Source organism: Ochotona curzoniae, unplaced genomic scaffold (assembly GCF_017591425.1).
Source record: "Ochotona curzoniae isolate NIBS_2020 unplaced genomic scaffold, NIBS_Ocur_1.0 contig_2321, whole genome shotgun sequence".
Lineage (NCBI taxonomy): Eukaryota > Metazoa > Chordata > Mammalia > Lagomorpha > Ochotonidae > Ochotona > Ochotona curzoniae.
Genome location: NW_024465421.1, coordinates 6,188,113 through 6,216,027, shown reverse-complemented (window position 1 = coordinate 6,216,027; position 27,915 = coordinate 6,188,113). Strand labels below are relative to the sequence as shown.

Here is a 27,915-nt window from a genome sequence, read left to right as displayed (position 1 = left end):
CTCCCGCGATCGCTTGGAGAGGAGCCATATTTCCAAGTGGGGCTCCACACGGAGACCCTGCTGTGGCTGGTGCGCCCCGCCGAGGTCGCGCCGCAGGTCAGGAGAAGTGAATTCTCCCCAAAACCTCGGCCCCGCCCCGCCCCTTGTGTCCCTGCAAATGGGGGAGTCGTAGGGTCTCTGCAAAGAGGAGTGAGATGGTGGTCCAGGCCTCTGGCCGGCTGGGAGGAACGTTCCCGAAGCCAAGGCTGCCGCCTCAGGTCGCACAGATCCGGCTAGGGAACCCCGTTGCTCCTAGCAGAGAGCCCTCGCTCCAGCTTGTTCTGGATCCAGGGGCCCGTGAGGCGGGGGGGGGGAGGGGGGAAGCATCCACACAGAACATATGTGTGGGCACTACCTCCTCCTTGCCTCTGTCCCTTTTTGTTCGTGCCAGTCCCCTGGGGTGTGACCAGCAGCCCCTTGGGGAGGGGAGTTTGAGAGGTTAGTGGGAGGGACAGGAGGGCACAACCCCGGGAACCTGTCGGCTTAGCAGGTGCTGTGGGAGTAAGGTGTCAATGTGTCTAATAGCTTATTGGAAGATCTTTCTCTGTGCGTCTTTGTACCCACTGGTTTACTCCCCAGGTGGCTGCAATGGCTGCAGCTGAGCCAATCCAGAGTCAGGAGCTTCTCCTGGGTCTCCCATGTGGGTGTAGTTTCCCAAGGGCTTGAGCCATCCGCCGCTGCTTTCCCAGGCTATAAGCAGGGTCTGGCACCCATACGGGATGCCATTGCCACAAGGTGGAGGATTACCTACCGTACCATCACACTGGCCCTAAGGAGAAGCATTTTTAGAGACTTTAGAGCAAAATTTTTAAGATTTATTTTTAGTGGAAAGTTAGATTTACAGAGTGAAAAAGAGACCAAGATCTTCTGTCTGATGGTTCACTTCCCAAGTAGCTACAATGGCTGGAGCTGAGCCTATCCGGAGCCAGGAGTTTCTTCCAGGTCTCTCACACGTGTGCAGGGTCCCAAGGCCTTGGGCCGTCTTCGACTGCTTTCTTAGGGCACAGGCAGGGAGCTGGAAAGGAAGGGGAGCGGCTGGGATATGAATCGGCACCCATATGGGATTCCAGGCATGTAAGCTGAGGACTAGAGCCACTAGGCTACTGCACCAGGCTCTAGAGAAAAACTTGAAGAGCACTTTGGGGGGCCAGCAGCATGGTTTAGTTGGCTCACCTGTAGACCTTGGTGTCTGATATGGGTGTCGGTTATAGTCCCCTCTACCCTGCACCTGTGTGGCTGATCAGTGGGAGCTCCTGGCTCTTGGCTTCCAATCAGCTAAGCTCGTGCTGTTACGGCTACTTGGAGTAAACCAGCAGGTGAAAGATCTTTGTCCTTCTCTGTAAATCTGCCTATCAAAATCTGTAAGAAACAGACCAGCTGCTACACCTTCCATCCGTGTTGTCCCGCTCACGGCTGGTCGGTGCCTCTGGGGAAAGAGGTGAATGCTTTGGAATAGGTTGGAAAGGGCTGGAGTGATGGTTGAACAGGTTAATCCTCCACATGCAGGCAATGACATGACGTGGGCATCAGTTCTAGTCCTGGTTGCTCCAGTTCCCATCCAGCTCCCTGCTTGTAGCCTGGAAAAGTGGCAGAGGATGGCCCAAGTCCTTGGACGGACCCCTGCACCCACATGGGAGACCTGGAAAAGGCTCCTGATTCCTGGCTTTGGATCAGCTCAGCTCTACCCATTGTGGCTTTTGGGGAGTGAATTAGCGGATAGAAAATGCTCCTGTCAGTCCTATCTGTAAATCCACCTTTCCAATAAAAATAAATCGTTCAGAAATAGTTGGGGAAAAATACAAGCGAAACAGATCTTTGCATATGAGTATTGGCTGCAAAACACTTCTGATTTGGGGCAGCTGGTGTTTACCCTAAGTTTCCACGGCACTTGCTGGCCATGTGTTTGAGGGGTACACGAACCCTATGCGCGAAGGATTGAGGGGGAACACCTGGGAGGGATGAGGGAGGTAGGCCGGGAGGCCAAGGAATGGGGGGAATGAGATCTGGGATGTGATGGTGGGCGTGGGAGTGGAAAGGGTAAGACCAGTGCCTGTGGGTGGGGAGAGCTGGAGCCCTTCGGGGATGGAGGGATGAATGAAAGCGGTACAGAAAACACGGAGAGAGCGAGCTCACCGGGGGAGAAAGTGGTGTGGGAGTGATGGTGTGAATGGTCAGTGGGCAGGAGGGACGTGACTCCAAGAGGAAAGGGGTGCCAGAGCTGAAATCATCCCTACAGAGGGACCAGAATGTAGAGCCCCAGGTCCCCCTCACATCTAGGGCTCAGTTCTTTTGGTATGTCGGCCTCTCAGAGGTACCATAGGTTTGGCACAATGGCTCAGCTGGCTAATACACCACCATCAAGGCTGTGATCCTGTAAGGGAGCTGGTTTGTGTCCCAGCTTCCCATCCAGCTCCCTGCTTATGGCCTGGGAAGTCGGCAGAGGATGCCCCAAAGCCTTGGGTCCCTGCATCCACATGGGAGGAGGGTCCTGGCTTCAGATTGGCTCAGCTCTGGCCATTTCAGCCACTTGAGGAGTGAAGCAGCGGATGGAAGATCTGTCTCTGTGGATCTACCTTTCCAGTGAAAATTAAAAAAAAAGACTACCCCTCTAGTCCTCTCTGGGCCATCCAAACAATCTGAGCAAATCCTCAGATTCAGGAGAGAGGAAGATCTTGCATCTGATTCACACCCCAAGCGGCCACAATGGCTGGAGCTGAGCTGATCCAAAGCCAGGAGCTTCTTCCGGGTCTCCAACACGGGTGCAGGGTCCCAAGGCTTTGGGCCGTCCTCGACTGCTTTCCCAGGCTACAAGCAGGGAGCTGGATGGGAAGTGGGGTTGTTGGGATTAGAATCGGTGCCCATTTGGGATCTTGACATGTGCAAGGTGAGGTCTTTAGCCACTAGGCTACCGTGCCAGACCCTACATTATTTTTTTAAAAGATGTGATAGGCAGTTTTTTTGTGAAATATTTAATTTTACTGGAAAGGCAGATTCATAGAGAAGGGGAGACAGATCTTCCATCTGCGGATTTATTCCCCAAATGGCTACAATGGCCAGAGTTGAGCTGACACAAAGCCAGAAGCTTGTTTTAGGTGTAGGATCTCAAGGGCTTAAGCCATTCTGACGCTTTCTCAAGCCACAAGCAGAGAGCTGGAATGGAAGTGGAGCAGCTGAGATGTGAACCGGTGCCCATACGGGATGCTGGTGCTTGGAGGTGGAGGATTATCCTGTTAATGCAGCAGCCCCCCTAAGTCTTTTTAAGAATCTTTTGGGGGCCCGGCGCGGTGGCGCAAGTGGTTAAAGGTCCTCGCTTTGCACGCCTGGGATCCCATATGGGCGCCGGTTCTAATCCCGGCAGCCCCGCTTCCCTTCCAGCTCCCTGCCTGTGGCCTGGGAAAGCAGTCGAGGACGGCCCAAAGCTTTGGGAACCTGCACCCGCGTGGGAGACCCGGAAGAGGCTCCTGGCTTCGGATCGGCATAGTATCGGCCCGTTGCGCTCACTTGGGGAGTGAATCATCGGACGGAAGATCTTCCTCTCTGTCTCTCCTCTCTGTATATCCGCCTTTCCAATGAAAAAATAATAAAAAATCTTTAAAAAAAAAAAGAATCTTTTGGAACCACTTAATTTTACTAAGATTCACTTATTCTTTTAATTGGAAAGTTGGACTTACAGAGAGGAGAGACAAAGATCTTCCATTAGCTGGTTCACTCTACAAGTGACTGCAACAGCTGGAGCTGAGCTGAACAAAAGCCAGGAGCCTGGAGCTTCTCCAGGGTCTCCCACACTGGTGCAGGGTCCCAAGGCTTTGGTCCGTTCCTCTGCTGCTTTCCCAGGCCACAAGCAGGGAGCTGGATGGGAAGTGGGTAGCCAGGATATGAACCAGTGCCCATATGGGATCTTGGTGTGTGCAAGGCAAAGACTTTAGCCACTAGTCTACCATATCGGGCCCTCTAATAACAAGTCTTAACAGCTGCTGCTGTTGTGCACTGACCTGGTGGCAGCCACTATGCCAATCTAGTGGTGACATTGAACGAGCAGGGATACCCACAAGCAGCAGATGTGGTTACGAAGCAGACATCACAATTGCTTAAACATCCTCCTGTTAAAGTTGAGTTTGATTCAGGGGCCCATGTTGTGGCACAGTAGTTGAAATTCTGCTTCCAACTCCAGCATCCCGTATTGGAGTCCCAGTTCAAGTCCCCACTGCTCTGCTTCCAACTCAGTTCCCTGATACAGGATCTTGTTACCCGTGGGGAGGCCAGGGTGGAGTTCTGCTCTTGGCCCTGGGCTAACCCAGACCTGGCTATTGCAGCCATTTAAAGAGTGAACCACTGGGTGGAAGGTCTTTTTCTCTCCCACTCTCATCCATTGCTCTGCCTTCCAAATTTTGTGTATATGATCTGAGTTTGTTCAGAGGGGTTGCTACTGACTTCGCAAATTCACTCAAGAAAACCAAGGCCTGCGTCGATGTTGGAAATCCTAGAGAAAGATGCTGGCAGGGAGAAGCTTCGATGTGCTAGGCAAGGGGTAAGAACAGGATGAGGTCTGGGAGGAGACCTGGGAGGGCAGTTACCGCCCTGTGACCCCTGGGAGAAGTGCAGTGCACCTCCAGTGGGCAGCTGTTGGGAGGGGGGTCCACACCCAGAGGTTTCCATGGAAAGTGGGGGAGGGCCGAACAGGTCTGGGAAGAGCCGAGATGAGAAGAGGGTTGCCTGGCTCAAGGTCAGGGCCCACAGGAAGTCCTGCTATGGGGCAGAACATGGCACATTCATGTGGCTTCCTATGGGCCAGGCCCTGTGCCGAGGTCATAGACACACAAACACACACACACACACACACACTTTGGATTTACATCCTGAAGCAACATGGGTATATGTGGATTTGTGGAAGGGATTAATTTTTAAACCATTTATTTGAAAGGCAGAACTGCAAAGAGGAGAAAGCTTCCATCTGCTGGTACACTCTCCAGATGGCCACCATGGCTGCGGTTGGGTCAGGTGGAAGCCGGGAGCTTCTTTCAGGTTCCCCATGCATGGGTGGCAGAGGCCCAAGGAGTTAGCCCATCCTCTGCTGCTTTTCCCAGGCTCATTAGCAGGGAGCTGGGTTGGAAGTGAAGTACTCAGGACTCAAACCAGCACCCATATGGGATGCTGGTGCTATAGGCCACAGCTTAACACCAGCCCTGTATTTGCTAATTTTTTTTTTTTCAGATATTTAGTTTACTTGTAGTCAAGTATAGAGGTCTTAACGGTTCTAATCGGTTTGGGCACTGTGTGTCCTTGGTACCACCACCTGAACGGTGAAATGTTATCTTCCTTCCCAAAGATTGCAGTATGTTGTCTTCACTGTCTCTTGGACCACACATTTGTGCTGTCCAGCCTTCCTCATGTACAACCACGTGAGTCCAGCAACGTCTGCTCACACTAGCTCCACATGCTGATGTGTGCCAGTCACTTTGACACTCACACATCGTGGGCTCCCAAAATCGTCAGTGTAATGTACAGATACTGTATGCCAACCCGCACTCAACCCTGAAACCATGCCTTAGGTGGGGACTCCTTAGCCGAAAGTGCTGGTTGCTCCATCTGACATGCAACTCCATCTTTTGATGCGTAATTCCATTTTTTTTAAAAGGTTAGTCTATTTGAAAGCTGAGTTATTTATCCACTGGTTCACTCCCCAAGTGGCCACAATGGCCAGAGCTGAGCTGATCTGAAACCAGGAGCTAGGAGCATCTTCCAAGTCTCCCAGACAGATGCAGGGTCCCAAGACTTTGGGTCGTCCTCTATTGCTTTGCCAGACTCCTTAGCAGAGAGCTGGATTAGAAGTGGAGCATACAGGACTCAAGTGCCCTACGTGGGATGCCAGTACCACAGATGGCAGCTTTACCTACCACGCCAAGGCACCAGCCCCAGGAAGGCAAATTTTTTAAAGATTTATTTTTATTGCAAAGTCATATGTAGAGACAGAGAGGAAGATCTTTTGTCTTTGATTAACTCCCCAACTGACCACAATGCACCAATCCAAAGCCAGAAGCTCGGAGGCTCTTGCAGAGACTGACACAGATGCAGGGTCCCGAGGCTTTGGGCCATCCTCCAACTATTCTAGGCCACAGCAGGGAGCTGGATGGGAAGTGGAGCTGCTGGGATTAGAACCAGTTCTTTTTTTCTTCCCTGACATAGATTCCTTGATAGACTATAACCTCCCTGAGGGCAGGTCTTATTTCCAGTTACTTCAAACGTGTATAGATGTTCCAACATCTAGTACATGTTCATCATCCGCTAAATGTGCGAACAAATCGGACTCTTGTATACGCTACCTCTAAGCACAGTATCCACTGGCTCAGCATCTTGCGTCATTCTTTTCAACTCTAAATTTCACCACCTGTGTTTTTATCGTTATTTTTAGAGATTTAGTTTGCCTGGAAAGGCAGAGTTAGAAGAGGTGGAGAGAGCTTCTACCGCTGCTTCACTCCCCAGATGCGTGTGTGGGCTATTTAGGAAGAGTTGATTGAATTCAGCACAGGCAGGCTCGGCCTGTCCGGCGTGGATCCTCCATGCAGGATGGCTGATCTGGTTTTGTGTGAACCGACGGAGCTTTACAACATCTTGAATCAGGTCACGCAGTTCTCCAGGCTAACGGAGCCCAACTATCTCTGTCTGTTGGGTAAGTACTGCAAAACGCGGCTGTGCTGAGGGACAGCGCCCTGCAGCCGGGGTTAACACTGCATGGGAGGTGCAAGATACCATGAGGAGACTGGTAGGCTCCTCAGCATGAAGGGCCGCTGTAAAATGATGTAGGAATCGGGCCCAGCAGCTAAAGTCCTCGCCTTGAATACACCGGGATACCATATGGGCGTTGGTTCTAATCCTGGCAGCTCCGCTTCCCATCCAGCTCCCTGCCTGTAGTCTGAGAAGGCAGGGAGGATGGCAGTTGAGGATGGCCCAAAGCCTTGGGACCCTGCACTCACGTTGGAGACCTGGAAGAGGCTCCTGACAGATTGGCTTAGCTGTGAACATTGTGGCCATCAGTTTTTTTTTTTTAAAGATTTTTATTGGAAATCAGAAGAGACAGAGAGGAAGATCTTCCGTCTGATTCACTCCTCAAGTGGCTGCAACGGCTGGTGCTATGCCGATCCGAAGCCAGGAGCCAGGAACTTCTTCCAGGTGTTCAACTAGGGTGCAGGGTCACAAGGCTTTGGGCCATCCTCGACTGCTTTCCCAGGCCACAAGCAGGGAGCTGGATGGGAAGTGGAGCTGCCGGGATTAGAACTGGCACCCATATGGGATCTCAGTGCGTTCAAGGCGAGGACTTTAACAGCTACGCTATTGCGCCAGGCCCTAAAAAAATCGGTTTAACACAAAATTTAAACTTGGGTCATGGCTTTTAGCTGGCCCAAGCCCCAGCTATGGAGAGCATGAGGGAAGTGAGTCAGCATGCTCTCTTAAATAAGAAAAAAAAACCAACATGTTTTATTCATCTGAAAGATAGTGACAAAGACCTTCCATCTACTGGTTCACTCCCTAAATGGTTGCAACAGCCAGGTGTACGCAAGGCAAAAACCAGTAGTCAAGAGCTTCCTCAGGTCTCCCACGTGGGCATGGGGGCCCAAGCACTTGCTTCGGAAAGCAGCAGAGGGTGGTCCAACTGCATGGACCCCAGCTCCCACATGGGAGACCCAAAAGAAGCTCTTGGCTTCAGACCGGCCCAGCTGGGCAATGAACCAGGCAATGGAAGATTCTCTCTCTACAGCCCTTACAAATAAGTAAAGTCTTGAAAAATAAAAAGCAAGGGAGAGAACAAGCTGTTTGCAGGTAACAAAAACCAAGGGAGTTGATGAGGTATGTAGGAAGTGCCAGAGGGAGCCGTGGATGGGGTCTAAGGGGCCTCTCCCATTAGGGGCATCTCCGGGAAGTCCTCAAGATCGCAGTGAAGATGAGCACGAAGGCCCTTTACAAGCCAGTGTTTGGTTTTCTCCCTAAGGGATTAATGCATGTAACATTAAATAAAGAGGTCCTTTGTCCATTTGCTCCTCAAATGGCTGCAGTGGCCAGCGCGGGGCCAGGCAGCTGCCAGGAGTACAGGCATCTTGCAGGCCTCCCACGCAGGTACAGGGATCCAAGCACTTGCGCCCTCCTCTACTGCTTGTCTAGCCACATTAAATAAAGAGCTGGTTCACAAATGGAGCAACTTGAACCAGCATCCATTATGGGGTGCTGGTACTGCAGGAAGTAGCATAACCTGCTTTGTCACAGCACTGGTCCCCTAAACTTACCATCCCATCTTTTTTTTTTTTAGATTTTTATTTTTATTGGAAAGTCAGATATACAGAAAGGAGAGACAGATCTTCCGTCCGATGACTCACTCTCCAAGTGAGCACAATGGCTAGTGCTATGCCAATCCGAAGCCAGGAGCCAGGAACTTCCTCCAGGTCTCCCACGGGGATGCAGGATCCAAAGCATTGGGCTGTCCTTGACTGCTTTCCCAGGCCACAAGCAGGGAGCTGGATGGGAAGTGGAGCTGCCGGGATTAGAACCGGCGCCCATATGGGATCCTGGCGCGTTCAAGGCGAGGACTTTAGCTGCTAGGCCACGCCGCCGGGCTCTTGTCATCCCATCTTCCACAGACTCTTGACACGCCCTTGGTGAGAGTGGGTGGGATTTAGGCTACCAGTTCCTCTGCAAGGCTGATTCTCGGTGAAACCACGTCTCCCTCCACAGATGTCCGCTCCAAACGGGAGTACGACGAGAGCCACGTGATCACAGCCGTCCGTGTGAAGAAGGTAGGTGGGGAGCAGGGGTAGCTGTGGCCCTCCATCCCAGGGGTCCCATGGGATTGCCTCTCCTGTCGAGTCCTCCAGCCTTCTTTCCTATAAGGGGCTGGACATCCCAGCCCCCCTCCTGCCACAAGGCCCATCTCCCCCGACCTCCACAGTGTCGGCTCTCTAGAACCATCGCCAGGCCTGGCCCACCTCCTTCCTGACCTCTGCAGTCACCACCTTGACTTTAAGGTGCTGCCTTAGCCCCCACCCCCGTCCCTGGTTCTTCTCTCTCCAGTCCCGCTTCACTGTCTCCTGTCAGCTGCAGGTGACCGCGGGGCTGCCCTCGTCTCCCCTACACCTGTTCCCATTACTGCTCCCCAGACTTCATCCAGCCTCACAGCTTGGTCCGTCCACAGGTGAGCCAGCAGTCCCGCCAAGCTCACCTCTGAGATTTTGCCTTGGCAAATCTTCCCAGCCCGGGCCCATCCCCCTCGGCCACTGGGCTGCCTGTCCTGCCTGTCCTCCCTGCCTTCCTCCCTTCCCCGTCCTCCCTGCCTCTCTTCCCCGTCCTCCCTACCTGCCTCTCTCTCTCCCCTCCCTCCTCCCTGCCTCTCCCACCTTCCCCGTCCTCCCTCCTCCCTGCCTCTCTCCCACCTTCCCCGTCCTCCCTCTGTGCCTTTTACCTGACTTAGGTCCTTGAGGGCAGCTCCCTGACTACATGTGTTTCCAGCGTAACTTGTTCCCTTCCATTCCCTGGGTTTTCAGTTCCCTAGCTGTGTCCTCTGGCTCCAAATCCTGGTTTTTGTACCCCACTGCAAGTCCCCCATCTCAGGCCTCGGCGCCCGCTGGACTCTGGCTCAGGTGTGATCTGTCCTCAGCACCTCCAGCCTCATGTTCAGGTCTCGGGGCTCTTGCTTCCCCTCCCTGTACCCGAGATAACAGGTGGAGGCCTTCAGGGACACCCCAGCTCAGAAGCATAGGAAATCTCCCAGCTTGGCCCACCCTGTCTTCCTGGATGTGGGCAACCCCCTGCCACCTCTGACCTGCATACTGTCACCTGCCATGCCAGTAACCTTGCTCCATCAGGTTCACTTGGGTTCCAAGACACAAACTTACCTCTCAAAACTGTAGGTCTGTTTCTCCCCCAGAAAACAGAAGTGGGAGACAATGGGTGTCACTCTTTCTCCACCATTTTAGGGGGGCTTCTCCTCTTCCCACTGCACCTGCTGGTACTGCCTAAGGAAGCATCCAGAGCGCGGGCCCCCAGGGAGAGGCAGGGAAGGAGGACAGCCGGGCTGGGGATGGGCCCTGGGGTGCTGGTTCGGGTTTTGCTGGAGGCCAGCTGCTGCCTTGCCCTGCCTGGGGTATTTGGGCCACAGGCCCTATGACTCCCTCCCTCCCTCCCTGTTGCTGCCTGCAAATGTGGGGCCCTCACAAGCCTGTGTGCTGAGAGCCAGGAGGCAGCCATGTCGCGGATGCTGTCACATCTGACATCACATGGGTGCTCGGTGACATGTTGACTCAAATTAGTGGCGAAAGCTGCTCCTTGGGGGCCTGGCGTGCTCCCCACTAACTTGCTTTGTGGTTCTCACAATCCCAGATGGGCCTTTGTGCATCTTCTAGACCAAGTTGAATGTCTTTCTCACTCTCTCGCTCACTCTAAATTTTGATTTGTTGGGGGGGGGGGGCAGAGATCTTTGATCCACTGGTTCATTCTGCAGGTGGCCATGGCAGCCAGGCCTAAGCCAGGAGCTTCTTTGTCTGCCACAAGACTGACAGGGACTCCAGCACTGCTATCCCAGGCACGTTAACCAAAAGCTGGGTCAGAAACGGAGCGACTGGGACATGAGCAGGTGCCCAATTAGGGGATGCTTGCGTTCCAAGCAGCGGCTTCACCCACTGTGCCACCATGCTACCTGCCTTAATCCTGCTCTGCCTCCAGGCTTTGTCTCACCAGGCATCTTGCTGCCTGCTTGCCTAGTTCCTTTTGGCAGATAGGATCTCTCCCCTGGGTCTGACCTCTGTCAAATCCTGCTGGTACAGGGACCAGCCAGAGCTGTGGTGTAGTGGTGTAGTGGGGAAAACCACTGCCTACCATCCATGTGGGTGCCAGTTCGAGTCCCGGATGCTCTACTTTCCATCCAGCTCCCTGCTAATGTGCCTGGAGAAGCAGCAGGGGATGGACCAAGTATTTGGTCCCTGCACGCACGTAGAAGACCTTGGTGAAGCACCTGGCTTTGGTCTGCCCCACCCCCAGCTGTTGTGGGCCATCCAGGGAGTTAAACCAGCAGATGGAAGGTCAGTCTGCCTGTCACTGACTTTCAAAATAATCGTTTAAAGTCCTTGTTAGGGCTCTCTCATCCATGAGGTGATGCAGCAGGAACATTGTGAGCAAGTGGAGCTGTGGTCGCAAGTTCTCCCCAAGCTCTGGCCACCCCTTTGGGTCCTGTGTGCTCTGCCCCTGGTACCACAGGCATCCTTCCTTGCCTGTTCCCACCCTGAGATCCACCTTGACGATGACTCGGCCCCTCCCCACCACTCAGTCATTCCCTCTCTACCCCACAGTGGCTGCTGCTTTGTCCATTTCATTCACTTAACCTGCCATATGGTGGATGCTATTCACATCTGTTTGTGGCTTCTGTTGACGCAAACCACCTGCTCACTGTCCCTTTCCAGGGAGTACAGGGGATCCTAGGGCCCTGCCCCTGTGCCAGCCTCTTTTCCCCAAAGGATTGTCGCTGCCAGAGCTGGCCATGGATACCCTAATGCCAGGACAGGTGGCTGGAGGCCAATTGGCTAGACCCGTGCCCTCATCCCTGGCCCAGTGGGCTGTGGTCCACTTTTCCTGGGAAGGGACGTGGGTATGGAAAATCCTTGGCATTTACCATACCTGCTGGCCCCTCTCCGGTGTGCCTGTGGTCAGAGGGCTTCAGGCTGTTCCCTGGAGGACGTGGGGCCCTCCTGCCCACCCACAGGCCTTTCTGTGCTTTCCACAGAAGGATGGCAAGTTTCTGGCACCGGAGTCGGTGGAGCTGGAGTGCGTGAGGTACTGCGTGGTGTATGACAGTAACACCAGCTCCCTGGAGAGTCCCTTAAAAGACGGTGACAACGAAGATGAAGATGAAGATGACGGGGAAGAAGATGCTGTCTCTGAGGATTTACTCCTAAAGCAGAGTAAGAGTCCTTCCATCCTTCAATGGCCACAGGGGCTGGGGCTGGGCCAGGCTGAAGCCAAGAGCCGGGAACTCCACCTGGGTCTCCCACCTGGGTGGCAGGGGCTCCAAGCACTTGAGCCATCCTAGGCTGCTTTCCCTGGGTACATTAACAAGGAGCTGCATCGGAAGTGGAGCAGCTAGGACTTGAACTGGTGCTCATGGGGGCTGCCAGATGGCAGGCAGTGGCTTAATCTGCTAAACTACCAGGTGGGTTTTGACCCAAGCTGCACCAAGAGAAATGGCTTCACAAGTTACTGCCTACTTCTACCTCAGTCTGGGGTGCCATGTGCCAGGGGCTCCCCCTATTTTGGCATGAGCAATCTGCAGGGCCGCCCTGGAGAGCTCTTGGGTCTGAGGCGTCACCCTCCTTACAAGGTGACAGCTTAGCCCTGCAATGGAGACTGACTTTCCAGTAAAAACTAATTTTTTAATTGGAAAGTCAGATATACACAGAGGAGGAGAGACAAAGATCTTCCATCTGTGGTTCACTCCCCAAGCGGCTACAATGGCCAGAGCTGAGCCGATTAGGAGCCAGGAGCTTCTTCTGGGTCTCTTACTCGGGTGCAGGGTCCCAAAGCCTTGGGCCATCCTCGACTGCTTTCTCAGGCCACAAGCAGGGAGCTGGATGGGAAATGCGGCTGCCAGGTTTAGAACCTGCACCCATATGCGATCCTGGGACGTGCAAGGCAAGGACGCTGGCCACTAGGCTATCACGTTGGGGCCACAATTTTTTTTATTGAACAGGCAGTTTTCCAGAGAGGAGAAACAGATCTTTCATTCACTGATTCACTTCCCAAGTGGCTGCAACAGCCAGAGCTGAGCCAATCTGATCCAGGAGCTTGGAGCTTCTTCTGGGTCTCCCCTGTGGTTGCAGGGTCCCAAGACTTTAGGCCATCCTCTACAGCTTTCCCAGGCCACAAGCAGCGAGCTGGAAGGGGAGTAAAGTAGTCAGGGTATGAACTGGTACCCATATGGTATCCTGGCAGATGCAAGGAGAGGATTTAGCCACTGAGCCATCATTCCTGGCTCAAGTCCGAGGCTCACACTGTGGAGACGGCCTGGATGGAAGATGGCCTGTGCCTTTGTCATGGGACACAGAAACGGGACGGACAGATGTTGAAGGATTGGCTCCCTAACATGTAACTACCCCACATTCCCTGCCTGGTGTTGCCCAAGCCCAGGAAAGTGACATAACTTACCCATAGTTCCACACCTAGCAACCTGGTTCTGGTCTACCCCAAAACGCAACAAGTTAAGCTTCCTGTGGGCCAGGAAGTCAGGAGTTACTTGGCTAGGAGTTTTTGGTCCTCAGAATGTCAACTGGGGCCAGAACTGTCTGCAGAACTGGGCCGGGATGCCTGGCATCCAAGGTGGTTTAGCCAGGGGCCTTGGCTCCCTGCCACGGGCACCTCTCCCTGGGACAATGCAAATGGCCTCCCAGTGGACCAGCTGGCTTCCCCTAGAGCAAGGGATCTGGAAGGGAGAATATGGGCCTTGTCACTGGCCTTGTCCCTTCTGCCACCTCCTCACCAGGGCCAGCCCCCATGCCCCTTTGGTGGAACCCCTGCCTGACCTTCCAGCCAACTGGCTGTTGGGTTCTGCTCCAAGACAGGTAAGCTTGGGATTGCTAAACTCTAGAAATATGTGTGGGCTTGAGCTTAAAAGGCAGCATTTGTAAGGGGCGTTTTTAAACCGCCTCGCCCAGTGAGCAGGAATCAAGCAGAGGATGTTGGAGTCCATCCTGAGTCCCCAAGAGTTGAGTGATGCTCTAGGTCCGAGTAGTCGCCCCATCACCACAGTGCATGTTGGGCCCCTGTAAGGCGGAGGCTCCTCCGCCTGCTGTCCACATAGGTCCTAGCTTTGGGTGACTGCCGGTGACCACAAACAAATGTGACCATTTAGGGAGTGATCCAATGGATGGAAAATCTTTCCTTCTCTCCATTAATCTGATTTGCTGTAGCTGTGGAGTGTGGGTGCAATTCCAGAGGTCAGGCGCTCTCACTGCCTGCCACTGGGTGGCGCTAAGCCCCCGCCTGTGAATTGACCATTCTTGGCAAAACCAGTCCACTGGGCGCTTATGTAGGATTTCGGTCTGTATTCTGAAAACCTAGGCCACTAGTTAGCTGACTGACCTCCAGGTTACTGCGGGGCTCTCGGCTTCGCTTGGGAATTCACACTCACACACGTGTGAGGGTCTTGCAGAAGAGTAGTGGGGAATGGAGTAGAAAGTGAAGTTTGTCTTGTATCAAAAAATTATTCCTGCATGTGGTAGCTTTTTAAAAAAATTACAAGTATGAGGTTTTACTTTTATTTTTAAGGATTTTTTTAAAGAATTATTTTTATTGCAAAATCAGATATACAGAGAGGAGGAGATATAGAGAAAGATCTTCCATTAATGATTCACTCCCCAAGTGAGCGCAATGGCCGATGCTATGCCAATCCGAAGCTAGGAACCTCCTCCAGGTCTTGCACACGGGTGCAGGGTCCCAAGGCTTTGGGCCGTCCTCCACTGCTTTCCCAGGCCACAAGCAGGGAGCTGGATGGGAAGTGGAGCTGCCGGGATTAGAACCAGAATCCATATGGGATCCCAGCACATTCAAGGTGAGGACTTCAGCTGCTAGGCCATGCCGCCAGGCCCTATTTTTAAAGATTTATTTTGATTGGGACTGCAAATCAGATTAATGGAGAGGAGAAAAAGCTCTTCGATCCATTGGATCACTCCCTAAATGGCCACAAAGGCTGGAACTGAGCTGATGCAAAGTCAGGAGCTTCTTCTGGGTCTCCCACGTGGGTGCAGGCTCCCAAGGCTTTGGGCCGTCCTCCACTGCCGCCTTAGGCCACAAGCAGGGAGCTGGATGGGAAGTGGGGCAGCCAGGGCGTGAACCAGTGCCTGTATGGGTACATGCAGGGTGAGGAATTTAGCCACTAGGATGCTGCAGCAGGCCCTTGGTGTGAAAAATTTAGTTTTGTTTTTTCCTCTATATTACATGGAAAATATGTACTCTGAAAAAAATCTGTGCATGGATTTCAACATGTTTTGGCACCCAAATTAGCTCACACTTTTAAGTGTTTGAGAGGCAGAGTTACAAAGAGAAAGATCTGTTCACTCGGTAAGTGGCTAGAACAGCCATGTCTGAGCTAAGCTGAAGCCAGGAGTTTTCTCCAGGTCTCCCACATGGAGGACCGGGCCCAAGCACTTGTGCTATCTTCGACTGCTTTCCCAGGCACATTAGCAGGAAACCAGATTACAAAGGGAATAGCTGGGACTCAAACCTGTGCCCATATGTGGGATGCTGTACCCTCCCATCCCTGACAGCAGCATAACCCACTCCGCTGTGTCACCAGCCCCCAACACGCAATTCAAGGCCCATTTTCCACCAGCCGCTGGACCCAGGATCCTCGGCTTGGTCTCGGCTCCTTAAGTTGTGGCTTTTTGGAAGGGAGTGACCACTCTCGAAGCACGGTGGGCTCACAGTAGGGCTGTTCACCCCACCCCTTCCCCCCCCCCCGCCCCATGGTCTCTGTTCTCAGGGCTGTCAACAGGAGCTGCTGTGCTCTATGCCCAGACCCTGGCGCATCTCGCCCGCCACCCCATCCTCGTCCTGAACGGCGGGTACGAGCGCTTCTCCGCCTACTACCACTTCTTCCGGACACAAAAGATCATCTGGATGCCTCAGGTGACGTGGACGAGCTGGGGCGGGGACACTGGGCTGGGGAAACACAGTGGGGACAGCCAAGAAGCCCAGCGCTCTGTGCTGGATGCCTCACTGTCAGGTATGGCGAAGGGCAGACCCGTGGCCAGGGCAGGGGCAGGGCATAGGAAGTTCAAAGTCAGATGGGTGAGGGGCGACTCCAGGATGGAGCCCAGCAGGAGAGGTGGGGTGCACAGCTTGCTGGAGCCCAGGCTCAGGGCCAGGGGTTTGCAAGGAAGAAGCACGGCGAAGTGCATGGCAGCCGTGGGCCAGGGCTAGTCCCTGGAGGGTGACGCGGTGACGAACTTGCTTTATGATGATCCTGCACCCGAGGCGATGGGAGCGTGAAGGGCCAGTTTTCCTCCTGCAGCGGTGGCCTTGGCCGCCTCCCGAGGCCTGTTCTCATCCACGTTGGCAGTGGATCCCATCCTTTCTGAAGAATGTTCATGTTCTCGTGGAGGTGGTAACGGGGTGCCGGGGGCGTGAGGACTGGGCGGAGCTGTGCTTCTGTGGCGGTGTTAGGGTGTGACAACGGTTACTGTGTAAGACCCCATGCCCCTGCTGGGCAGAAGCACTGAATCCAGTCCCCTGGGGGAAAAGGCACGACTTGAGCAAGCCCCTTCCCTGCAGCCGGGGCTGGGTCGAGGAGTCCGGTGGAGGTGAGGCTGTGAGTTGCTGATGGGACAAGCTGAGTGCTGGATGGAGAGTCTGTACCACAAGGCTTATGATCGTTACGTATTTAGAAATAATTGTAAAGGGAAGAAAACAGTGGACAAGCCAGGGCAGTCTACATTCTGAGCTCAAGCTGGAATTGGATTTGGTCTGTCTCAGTGCTGTCTCCTCCCCTGGGCCTCGTCCCTCTGCCTGGGCGGGCGTGGGCATGTGGGGGGCCTCCGCCTTGTATGCCTGTGGCTTGTGCGTGGAGGGGACGTGTCGTTCTCCCTGGGGCCCTGGTGACTTCTGGTGTAGCCGTAGGGTTCACTGCAGATTTCACCTAAGACTGCTGTGACTCCCCCCGCTGCTCCACTTCACCCCTTCCCCGGATAGCCCGGTACTCCCCCACACCCAGCCTGCCACGCTGCACCTCACCCATGGGATCAGGCAGGGTCATAGCCATCTCCCAAGCCAGGCCATGCTTTGTGGGGCTCTCTTGCCCTTGTCCCTGTTGATTCACGTCTCTGGAACTTGCTCTACCGATGACAACGATGCCAACGAGGGGATGAGTGACAGGCAAGGAGACCGTAGCAGTTGATTGAGTGAGGTGAGGAGACGGATCCTAGCCCCCGACGGAGCAGGTGGGCGTCTCCGGAAGGTGCCGAGTGCAGTCTGCATCCAGAAGGGGTTTTAATGAACATGACTGTGGGTCTCCCCCCTTTTCCTTCCACACTCAGACTTTCCCAGAAGAGGGGAGGGGAGTTTTGGATATAAAATTCCCCTCAATAAATCCCTCTGGACAATACTGGCCATCCAGGTTCTTTTTTTGTTGTTTTTATAAGATTTACTTATTTTTATTGGCAAGGCAGATATGCAGAGAGGAGGAGAGACAGAGAGGAAGATCTTTTGTCCGATGATTCACTCCCCAAGTGAGTGCAACGGCTTGAACGGAGGCAATCCGAAACCAGGAGCCTCTTCCGGGTCTCCCACGCGGGTGCAGGGTCCCAAGGCTTTGGGCCGTCCTCGACTGCTTTCCCAGGCCACAGGCAAGGAGCTGGATGGGAAGCAGGGTTGCTAGGATTAGAACTGTTGCCTGTATGGGATCCTGGTGCGTTCAAAGCGAGGACTTTAACCACTACGCTATCGCACCAGGCCCCTATCCAGCTTCTTATCTGTGGGAGCAGCAAGTGGCTCCTTCAGCTCGGTGACCCTGGCCATGTGGGACCAGCTGGGTGGCTGTCAGTTCAGTGAATTCCTGGTGACGAGGGACGGACGCCAGGCTGGGAGCTGCCTCAGAATGGGTTTCCTTGCTCCATGGCACAGACCCTTTAACACTTCTCGGTTTCTTTGGCCCCTCTTGCAAGTGTAGGTTAGCTGGCTGCCCGGCTACACTCTCCACAGGAACATGGCCCAGCTCTGAGTCGGCCCGGCCCACCCTGGCTGTCTAGCATGTGGGCCACTCCTCTCCGATCTGCAAACATTTCCCTGCTGTTGATTACTGCCTGCCCTCTCACGTTTTAAAAATCACCTGAATGAAGGAGAGAAACCTCTCACGTATTGGCTCTCTGTCGCAAGTGCCCACAGTACCCGGGGCCTGGTCAGGCTGAACGCAGGAGCCAAGAACTCTGGGGGGTCTCCCCTGAGGGTGGCAGGGACCCAAGTACTTGGGTGGGCCATTAGCTGCCACCTCCCACGTAGGCTGTGGGTCACTCCCGGGGCGGGACCTGCCGTGAGCCTGGGTTCCCTCCCCGGAGTCGCCCGTCATTCATGACATTCACATGCACTTGGTCCTTGAAGTCCCAGGCTTCCGTCTGTCACTCCCCCACCCCTTTCCCGGGCAGACCCACTCAAGCACAGACAGAACAGGAAGCGGGTTGGAAAGCAGCAGGAAGAGTTGTTTGATGAGTTGTGTGGTTTTTCAGAGGTTTGATACCTTTTTGAGCCGAGTCATGGGATGCTGACCCATCTTGGACAGGCTCTTCCTGCTCTGGGTTTGTGGGGAGTTGACCATGGGGGAGGGGAGATTAGGATTGAGTCCAGCCAGGGGGTCCAACGTGGACATGGGGAGCTGGAGGCTTGTGAAGACGCTCTTTCAGACCTGGCTCCGAGGGCCTTGGAACTGCTTTAGATGTCTCTGAGTTTTCCATTGGTTCCTCAGAAAGGCACAGATGCAGAGCTGTCTGTTGGCTCACCTGCCCACCACAGCTGGGGCTGGGAGCAGAACCAGGCACTCCACTACAGGCTGGGCCAGCGCATACTTTAAATGCTGGGTGGAATATCCATGCCTGATCTGGATGCGTTGGGGGGAGGGGGGGACACTGGGGGCACTGGCAGAAGGCAGGCTCATGGGCGTAGCATCAGGCTGGACAGTGGGAGTGCCCGTCTTTGTGGCCCAGCTTCCCAGAGCCTGTGGTCGTTCCAACTTTTCCCAGGGAGCAACGAGATGACGCAGTGCCAATGCCTGCTGTCCGGATGGCCTTGGTTCTGTGGGCCCTGCATCCACAGTGCGTGGCAGGGAGAGCAGTATTTCTTAGAGGCCACTTTGGGAAATGCAAACCCAACACAAACCCACCCCTCCTAACTGGACACAGTTCTGGTCCCCAGATCCAGGACTCCAACATCCATGCACATGTTTGGGGGCCAGCAGGTGCTGTGGAGGGATGATGCTGTTGTCACGGGCTCAACAGCGGCCTGGTACTTTGTGCCTTGATGCTGCCAGCCCAGAGCCCCTGGTCTGCACCTGGCTCCCTGCAAGTCTCATGGGGAGCCCGGACTACAATCTTGTGCCCTGACCTGGTAGGGGCCGTGTTAACACGGGGGGGTTTGCTGAGCCACGTTACCAGGGGCGGAGAAGCGCTGTTGCCTGGGCTGCGTGCTCACAGCAGCTTTCTCCCCTCCACCCCGACCCTCAGGAGCTGGCCGCCTTCCAGCCGTACCCCATTGAAATCCTGCCAGGTAGGATCTTCCTGGGCAGTTTCTCACAGGCCTGTGACCCCAAGATTCAGAAGGATCTGAAAATCAAGGCACACGTCAACGTCTGCATGGAGACGGGGCCCTTGTGAGTGGAGGAAGGGCCGCCGGGCTGGGTGGGCGGCACTAGCTGCTGCGGGCTCCCTGGGGGCCGCGGTCACCGGGGTGAGAGGGCATACCTGAGGCCGGCTGGCTCAGCGCTGGCTGCACTTGGCATCCTGTGGGTGTGGCTGGGAATCTCATGTTTCATGCCTGATACAGATCACCCAGCTTCCACGGCGTAGGTCAGTGCCAGATGCTTTCTTGCTTCTTGCAAAAGATTACTTGTTGGGGCCAGTGCCATGATGTAGCAGGCTAATCCTCTGCCTGCCAACGCCAGCCTCCCACGTGGGTGCTGACTGCTCCACTTGCAATCCAGCTCCCTGCTTATGGCCTGAGAAAGCAGTGGAGAATTGCCCGAGTCCTTGGGACCCTGCACCCACGGGTGTGGGAGACCTGGAAGCTCCTGGCTTTTGGCTTCAGATTGGCTCGGTTCTGGCTGCTGCAGCCATTTGGAAAGTGAACCAGCAGATGGAAGATCTCTCTTTCTCTCCTCCTCTGTAACTCTGCCTTTCACATAAAAATAAACTTGTCAACCTGCACCCGCGTGGGAGACCCAGAAGAGGCTCCTGGCTTTGGATCGGCATAGTATCGGCCCGTTGCGCTCACTTGGGGAGTGAATCATCGGACGGAAGATCTTTCTGTCTCTCCTCTCTGTATATCCGCCTTTCCAATGAAATAATAAAAATAAATCTTTAAAAAAAAAATAAACTTGTCTATTTGAAAGGAAGAATTAAAGGTCTTCTGCCTGCTGGTTCACCCTGAAGACAGGAGCCAGAAAGTCCATCCCACGTGGATGGCAGAAACCCAGATGACTTTCCCAGGCGTGTTAGCAGGCAACTGGATCAGAAGTGGAGCAGCTGGGACTGGAACTGCCACCCAGACGGGAAGCTGGCCTCGCAGGCGGCAGTTTTTACCCACTCCACCGCAGCGCCGGCCCACAGTGCTGGCTTTCTAAGATCCAAAGCTGGCTGATGGCACCAGCCCCTTGTGCAGGGAGGTGTCATGAGTGGGGGCCGTGACCGCGGCCCCCTGGCTACACTGTGCTTTTTCTCTTTAGTTTTAGAGATGACCCCGAGAGACTCCTGCACATCCCGATCGAGGATTCCCTGGAAGCCAAGATGTTCCCCTCTTTCCGCCACCTCTGCCATTTCATCAGTAAGGGGCTCCCTTATTGGTGCCTGGTCAGGGCTGGGCAAGCCCTGGACAGTTTCGTATCGACCCTGGAGGGTGGTGGCACCATCTGCATCCAGACTCTGGCTTGACTGCTGTGTCCCTCCGGGCCCCTGGGAAGGCGTTGGCCAGCCGTGGTGCGCACATCCCTGGCACACTCAGCTCCTGGCAGGCTGCTGGGTGCTGGGAGGCAGAGCTGAGTCTTGCTGCTCCCCTGCCTTCAGCTTGGTCAGTGGGTGGGAGGGAAGGAAGAACCGCCCCTCCGCCCTCCCTGCCATGACTGGCATGTGTTCCTCCGGCCCCCTATCTGCTGTACATGGAGGGAAGCAGCTGTGAGACAGCCTCGTGCAGGGAACTGCTGTGGCCACAGGTGTTGGAACTACTGCTGCTAGCTATACCTCACTGAGGGCCGAGTGTGTCACAGCAGCACAATGTCCCCAGAGAGCAGACAGAGCTGAGCCGGGCAGGAGGCTGGCCTGGTACCACAGGTCCAGAGCCCTGCCCAGGGGCTAGCAGGGCAGGCGTGACACCATCCTGGCAAGTGCCCCATATTCCAAGATGGCAGAGCCCTTGGATACAGAGGCCCCTCTCCAGCCCCACTTCCCTGGGTGCCCTGCGCTGTGCCTGTTGCCTTCTTCATATGATAAAATGACTGGCTCTGAGGGTCTGATCTTGCGGTTAGCGTATTCTTCCTCTGTTCTTGGGGTTCATGAGAGCAGCCCTGGAGTCCAGCGGCCAGCATGGTGTAACTTACAGCTTCCCAGGGCCATGGGGGTTGCAGTTGACACATCTGTGCCACAGGGCAAGGCAAAACCCCACGGGGCAGATGCTGGCCTGTTGCCCTGTGGTCCCCGTGTCTCAGATCCTGGTGGATAAACAGGCTGGAGTCAGGGTGTGAGCGCCCCCTGCAGACAGGACAAGAAAGCACAATTGTTTGCCCACTCCTTCATGTCTCCAGGACCAAGGACCCTGTGTAACCATCTCGCCCTCCCCTTGCCCACCCTTTTGCAGCCGTTCACCTCCAGATGGGTTCTGTCATTCTGGTCTTTTCCACCCAAGGGATCAGTCGCAGCTGCGCAGCCGTCATAGCCTTCCTCATGCACGAGAACCAGGAAACCTTGAAGGTACACCACGCGGTCCTGAGCCTGGCCACCCACAGGAGGCCTGGGGAGTGGGCAGGGTGGAGCTGGACCAGTGTTCCAGCATTGTCCTGGGGCCCTGACAAGGGGTTGGGGAAGGAGAAGAGGAAGAATTGGGGAGGTGAACATGTTGGCATGGCCGGTAGGTGGGACCTGAGGATGAGGTCCTGGGCTGTGTGACCTCACAGGCCCGAGGCTGGGCACACAGGGCCAGCATAGGGACTCAGCCGGGCAGCATCTGCCGGCAGTCTGTCGCCAGCACGCAGCTGGGGTCACCCTGCCAGTCCGCTGGACTCCCTGCACCAGCTCCTTCCCCACCGGCCCTCACCTGCTTGGAGAGGCAAGAGAAGCAAATGTCAGAACTGGGCGGGGTGGGGGACGGGAATGCTGATGCCCAGGCGGTTCCTGCTTGGGGACATGGGAGAGGGGTCACCGTCTTGCCGGTCACACCCCGTTCCTAGACTCGCAGTGCTGAGGTTCGGCCTTCCAGCTTCCCCCAGCGGTGTTTGTTGGGCCAGGGTTGGGCCAGTGGCCAGCTGTGGTCCTGGCTCGTGGCTCTGCACATCAGCTCAGCTCTCCCGGGGGATGAAGTCGCGTGCTACACAGAGGCTGTTCGTGTTCCGGAGGCCCCACTTGTAGGTTTATGGGTTCACAGGTGTTCACACATCCAAGTTCATGGCTGCAGCATTCCCCACTGCCAGCAGGTTGGAAACCCTAGTGGAAATCCTGCAGGTGGACATACAGATGTGATTGCGTATAATAGGATGTTTGAAAGAGGAAATATTTTTTTGAACATTTGTTTATTTGAATAGTAGAGAGACAGAGGAGAGAGGTCTCCTATTCACTGATTCATTTTTCAAATGGCTGCAGCAGCTGGGGCTGGGCCAGGCTGAAGTCAGGGCCCCAGGGCTCCCTCATGTGAGTGGCAGGGGATCCAGCACTCGGGCTGCCACCTGCTGCCTTCCCAGGCGCATTAGTGGGGAACTGGCTCAGAAGCGGAGCAGCGGGGCCAGGGGCTTGAGTCAGCGCTCTGCTGTGGGATGCCAGGGTTTACCCACTGTGCCTCACTGGCCCTGAAGGAGGAGGTTCTGATGTTTGGGTTGAACCCTGCTGTTGCCATGTGAAGGCAACGAAGCCAGTCACATGCAGGACACCCTGTGGACCAGGGAGCCAGGCGGAGTGAAACGGCAGCCACAAAAAGTGAGCCGCAAATGGATCCTCGGTATGGGAAGATGAGAACGTTCTAGAAGTGGCGTCTGATGAATGTATGTGTTCATTTAGACGTGGTTACATTGGTAAACTTGGTGTAACCAGAGTTTTTAAAAATCAATTTAAAGAACAAAAAATCTGGACAGAGTCCCAGGTCCTGGGGCCAGGGCATGTGGGGGCCAAACTCCCTCCCCGTCTCCATGTCCAGCTGAGATTTCCGGGGGATCACTACCAGCTCGACGCCTTTGTTGTGGAGGGGAGTGGTGACGTCATTGTGGCTGCTGAGGGTGGGGGAGCCTCTCGCCCCTCCCCAGGAATCTGTCCTGGACAGGGGTGTCCTCTGGCTGCCTCTAATGCTGGGTGCTTCCCCAGCTGGTCGGAAGGCTCACCCACTCCCTGCCCACAGGGTCCTTGGAGCGTGCCCTGGAGCTGGCCAGGGGACATGACTGGATGACCTTCCCTCAGCCTCTGCCCTGCTGGGTCTCCATCTGCCTGTCAGCCCGCCCTCCAGCCTGTCCTCCAGCCCCTGGCAGGTCATGGTCACCTCCCTAGCCGTTCCCAAAGCCAGGGGTCACAGGGCAGGGAGCAAGAACAAAGTGAGGCTCCTTGCCATCCAGCTGCCCTGTGACCTCTGGCAGCCAGGCTTCCACTGTCCTCTGCAGGGTCCATCCTGTCGGCTTGGCGGCCCTGGCCAGTGGTCAGCAAGTGGACAGCCACCGGGGGGTGCTAGGCCCCCTGAGATCCAGGTCCTGCTGCTCCCTGGAGGAACCCTGGCACTCCGTGCCTGCTGCCCAGAGAAGGGGGTGGGTGACCTTGGCCAGGGCAGCATGCAGGCTGCCTGTGGTCAGGGAGGGCTGCCCACTGCCCCTGCTCCCTGTGAGGTGGCTAGCTTTTCTTGCTGCCAGGCACCACCCTGGGCTCCACACTAGTGGGTGCAGGAGTGAGTGATGGCAGTTCTGACCTAGGCTTTTTAAGTGTCCAGGCGAGGTCGCGTGGGAACCCAGAGCCACGAGCCCTTAAGAACCTGAGTCCCAGGGCTCTAAACCGCCTGGAGTAGCATGGTCCGTTCCAGGGATTGAGACGAACAAAACCTGGAACTCCTCTCACACTCAGAGCTGACGTTGGCCAGCGCGGCCACTGTGCCAGGTTGCTTTAGTGTGTTCTGTGTGGGAGGAACTTGCATGGTGACCCCACAGCAGCGGGACTGTCCTTGTGCTGGAGCCTAGTGGCCTGGCTGGGGGAGTCTGGGCTCTGGCCCTGTAGGCTGAGCTGGGCACTGCCCCTCACCCTGTGTGGCCTGGGCACCTCCCTTCTCTGCAGGAGGGACACTGGGGCCAACAGCTCCGTCCACCCTGACTGCCTGCCGCCCCTGCTGTGTGACCTAGTAGGGGTGGCTGTCGGGGACATGATTTATAGTTCTTCCTCAGGGAGCCCAGTGGGTCTGCCGGGACTTGGCTAACCTTCCAGCAGCACAGCTCTGCCACAGCATTACTTTTTAACTGGAAAATGCTGACATGTTAAATGTATCATCTCCACATTTTTAGTGTATAGTTCAGTGGTATAAAGTGTATCCATGTGGTTGTGCAACCAGTCTCATCTTGCAAAACTAAAACTCTGCAGCAGTGCCACAAACCCCCACTCCTCCCCGAAGCCCGGGCCCTGACAGCCGGCCGCCTTCTGTCCTGAACGTGACCGCTCTAGGTACTGCCTATAATCTCTTGGCTGCTGCTTCCTCTTCCTCCTTCCCCTCCTCCTCCTCCACTTATTTTTATTGGAAAGGTAGATGTGCAGAGAGGAGGAGAGACAAAGATCTTCCATCCTCTGGTTCACTCCTCAAGTGTCCGCAATAGCTGGAGCTGAGCCGACCTAAAGCCGAAGCCAAGGAGCTTCCTCCTGACTTCCTATGAGTGCAGGGTCCCAAGGCTTTGGGCCGTCCCCCACTGCTTTCCCAGGCCACAAGCAGGGAGCTGGATGGGAAGTAGAACAGCTCAGGAAATGAACCAGTGCCCATGTGGAATCCTAGCATGTGCAAGGCAAGGATTATAGTCACTGAGCCATTGTGCCTGGGCCCTTCTCCCGGCTTCTTAAAGAATTTATTTGAAAGGCACAGTTAGAAGGAAAGACGGATCTTCCATCCACTAGTTCATTCCCCAAAAAGCCATAGCTGGGCTGAGCCTAAGCTAGGAGCCAGGAGCTTCTCCCACATGGGTACAGGGACCTAAACACTTGGGCCAGCCTCTGCTGCTTTTCCAGGTGTGTTAACAGGAAGCTGGATTGAAGTGGAGCAGCCAGGATTCAAACTGTCCACCCATACGGGATGCCAGTGCCACAGGTGAAAGCTTGGCCTGCTCCCTACTCCAGTCCATCCCGTCTCATGACGGCAAGCTGAACAGGATTCCATTGTGTGTAGGTTTTGCCCTTGAGACCATCCAGGCCAGAGGCTTTGTTTTGGAGGATTGTTAATTATAATTATACATTTGATTTCTCTAATAGATACAGGCTTATTCACATCGCCTGCTACTTATATTGTTTTTTTCTTCTGTTTCCTTTCAAGAAATTGGGCAGATCTCTGGGTGCAGAGTAGTTTGTGCTGTTTTCACGTCCATGGAGTCGATAGTGATGTTCTTCCTGTCTGATAGTAACTGTCTTTCCCCCACCTCCTTAGCCTGGCTGAAGGCATGCTGCTTTTATTGGTCTTTTCAAAGAAATTGCTTTTGGCACTATGGTTTTTTCCATCAATTTCCCAATTTTGTTTCACACTTGTGCACACGGACATCTAGTTTTTCTTCACCATCCTCTATTGAAAAGACGTTTTTCCTCCCAAAGGGGCTTGTCATCCTATGGAAAAGCATGGAGAATTTATCTGTGAGCTCTCTGTTCTCCTTGGTTTCATCTTTCTGCCAGTACCGTGGTTTTTGACTACTATAGCTTGGTTGTAAAGTTCAGAATTGGGAAATGCAAGGCCTTCAACTTGGCTTTTCTTACAAAAATCATTTTGGCTATTTGGAATCCTATAGATTTCACATGGATTTTTTTTTGCTTTTTCTAGTTTTGTGAAAATGGCAGCGGGATTTCATTCAGATCACCTAGTGTTAAGTCTTCCAATCCATGATCCAACCCATGAATATGGGATATCTTTGTGTCTAGTGGTCTTTCATTTCTCGCAGCAATGTTGTCATTTTCCACATACAAATCTTTTTGCCTTCTTGGTTAAGTGTCATTAGTTTAATATTACAAATGGAATTGTTTTATTTTGGGTCATTCACTGAATACATAAAAGTGCAATTCTGTTTGTCTGAAAGGCAGAGAGGTAGGTCTCTCATCCCTGGTTCACTCCCACATGGCCACATGCCAGACTGGACTAGACTGGCACCAAGAGCCCACAGCTCCCACAGGCGTGGGGGAACCCCAGCACTTGGGCCATCCCCTGCTGCTTTCCCTGGGGGCACGTGAGCAGGAAGCTGGAATGGAGGGCCTAGGCACTCTGACCAGGGATGTGGGCCGTCCACGAGGCAGCTTAGCCAGTGTGCTGAACGCCTGTGTCTGCAGCGGGAAGTCTGGGACTCTGTTGACCTCGTTTGTGACCTTTAACAGGTGTGTGTGTGTACATGTGTGTACATGCAAGTGTGTGACTGTTACAAGGGTATATGTGGGACTGACAGCGTGTGTGTGTGTGAGCAAGTGTGCATGAAAGCAAATGCGGTGTGAGTGTGACGGAGTGACAGCATGCGTGCGAGACTGAGCATGTATGTCAGTGTATGAGGGAGCAGGTGTGTATCAGTGTGACAGCCTGTGTGAGTGAATGGAACAGTATCGGTGTGTGCCGGCGTCTGAGAGCATGCATGTGAGCGTGTCAGTGTGTAATAGTCACACAGCAAGCATGACAGCGTTTCTATAGGAGGCCTTGTGTTGGAGAGAATTTTCCTTTTCCCTTTGTGACTGGGATCATTAACTTATTCTCGCCTGCTTGTCCTGCCTGGGCCTCCCAGGATCCTGCTGAACTTCAGTGGCAGGAGGTCGGGGAGTCCCTTGCCTGGCTCTTGGCCTCAGGGGAGAACTCGCAGCCCCTCCCTGTGGAATGGGGGGCCTTGACTTAGGCTGAGGCAGCCTCCTCCTGTACCGGGCCAGGCTCGGTAAGGCACCCCTGTGGCATTTGTCCTTGTCTTCAACCCAGGAGACCATCCGCTGTCCACCCTAGGTAATGCCCGGGAGGGCAAATGCCTGCCCGCCCCCCCAGGCATTGTTTCCTGCTCGGGGAAGTCGCCCACGGCTCTGTTTCCTGTTCCATGAATTTGCCAGTTACAGTGGAGACCTTTGTGGAGGTTGTCCCCCCTGCTCCACCCCCCCATGCCAGGCTTGGGCCCAGGGTCAACTAGGAATTCTTCCTGTCCCTGAAGACAGAGGGCCAGCCCCAAGGACTCCTTCAGCCCCAGGCTTTAGGCCATATTACGGACCCCAAGTTCCTTCTGTCTGAAAATCAGAATCAGGCCCTGAGAGCCATCTTCTATCTTCTACCTGCTGGTCCCAGTCGAGCCTGGGCTAGTCTGAAGCAGGGGAGAGGGAGGAACCCAGCTCCCTTAGCTGCCCCCTGCTTGTCCCACAGCACACCCTGGCAGGAGGCTGAGCCAGGATGTGGCATGCAGGTGTCCCAGTGTGCCAAGCTGCTACCCTCTCCTGTCCCTTCGGAGCTGGCTTCGCTCTAGGGGGTACAGGACCCGGGGCCCAACCTTGAGGCCTGCTTTCTCCTTGTACCCACAGAGGTCCTGGGACCACGTGCGGAAGTGTCAGAACAACATGCACCCCAACCGGGCCATGGTGGCTCAGCTGCTGGACTGGGAGAGGATTGTCTTGGGCGACAGCGTCACGGACACCTCGGACCCGCTCTTCTGACGGGCGCCCAGGGACTGCTTGTGGGTGGCAAGCTGGAGTGTGTACCCGATAGGTCTGGAAGAAGGCCTTTGCC

General features: G+C 54.8%; 1 protein-coding gene across 1 annotated transcript; it reads left to right on the top strand.

The window, feature by feature from the left end:
* The first annotated feature begins 2 nt into the window (after positions 1–2).
* On the top strand, positions 3–27,915 carry LOC121151943 (serine/threonine/tyrosine-interacting-like protein 1). Its single transcript, XM_040973805.1, has 9 exons — positions 3–96; positions 6,449–6,706; positions 8,761–8,822; positions 11,798–11,975; positions 15,548–15,693; positions 19,275–19,420; positions 20,492–20,589; positions 21,616–21,728; positions 27,711–27,915. Exons 2-9 carry the CDS (start codon positions 6,604–6,606, stop codon positions 27,840–27,842), a joined length of 978 nt encoding a protein of 325 aa, XP_040829739.1. The 5' UTR covers positions 3–96; positions 6,449–6,603; the 3' UTR covers positions 27,843–27,915.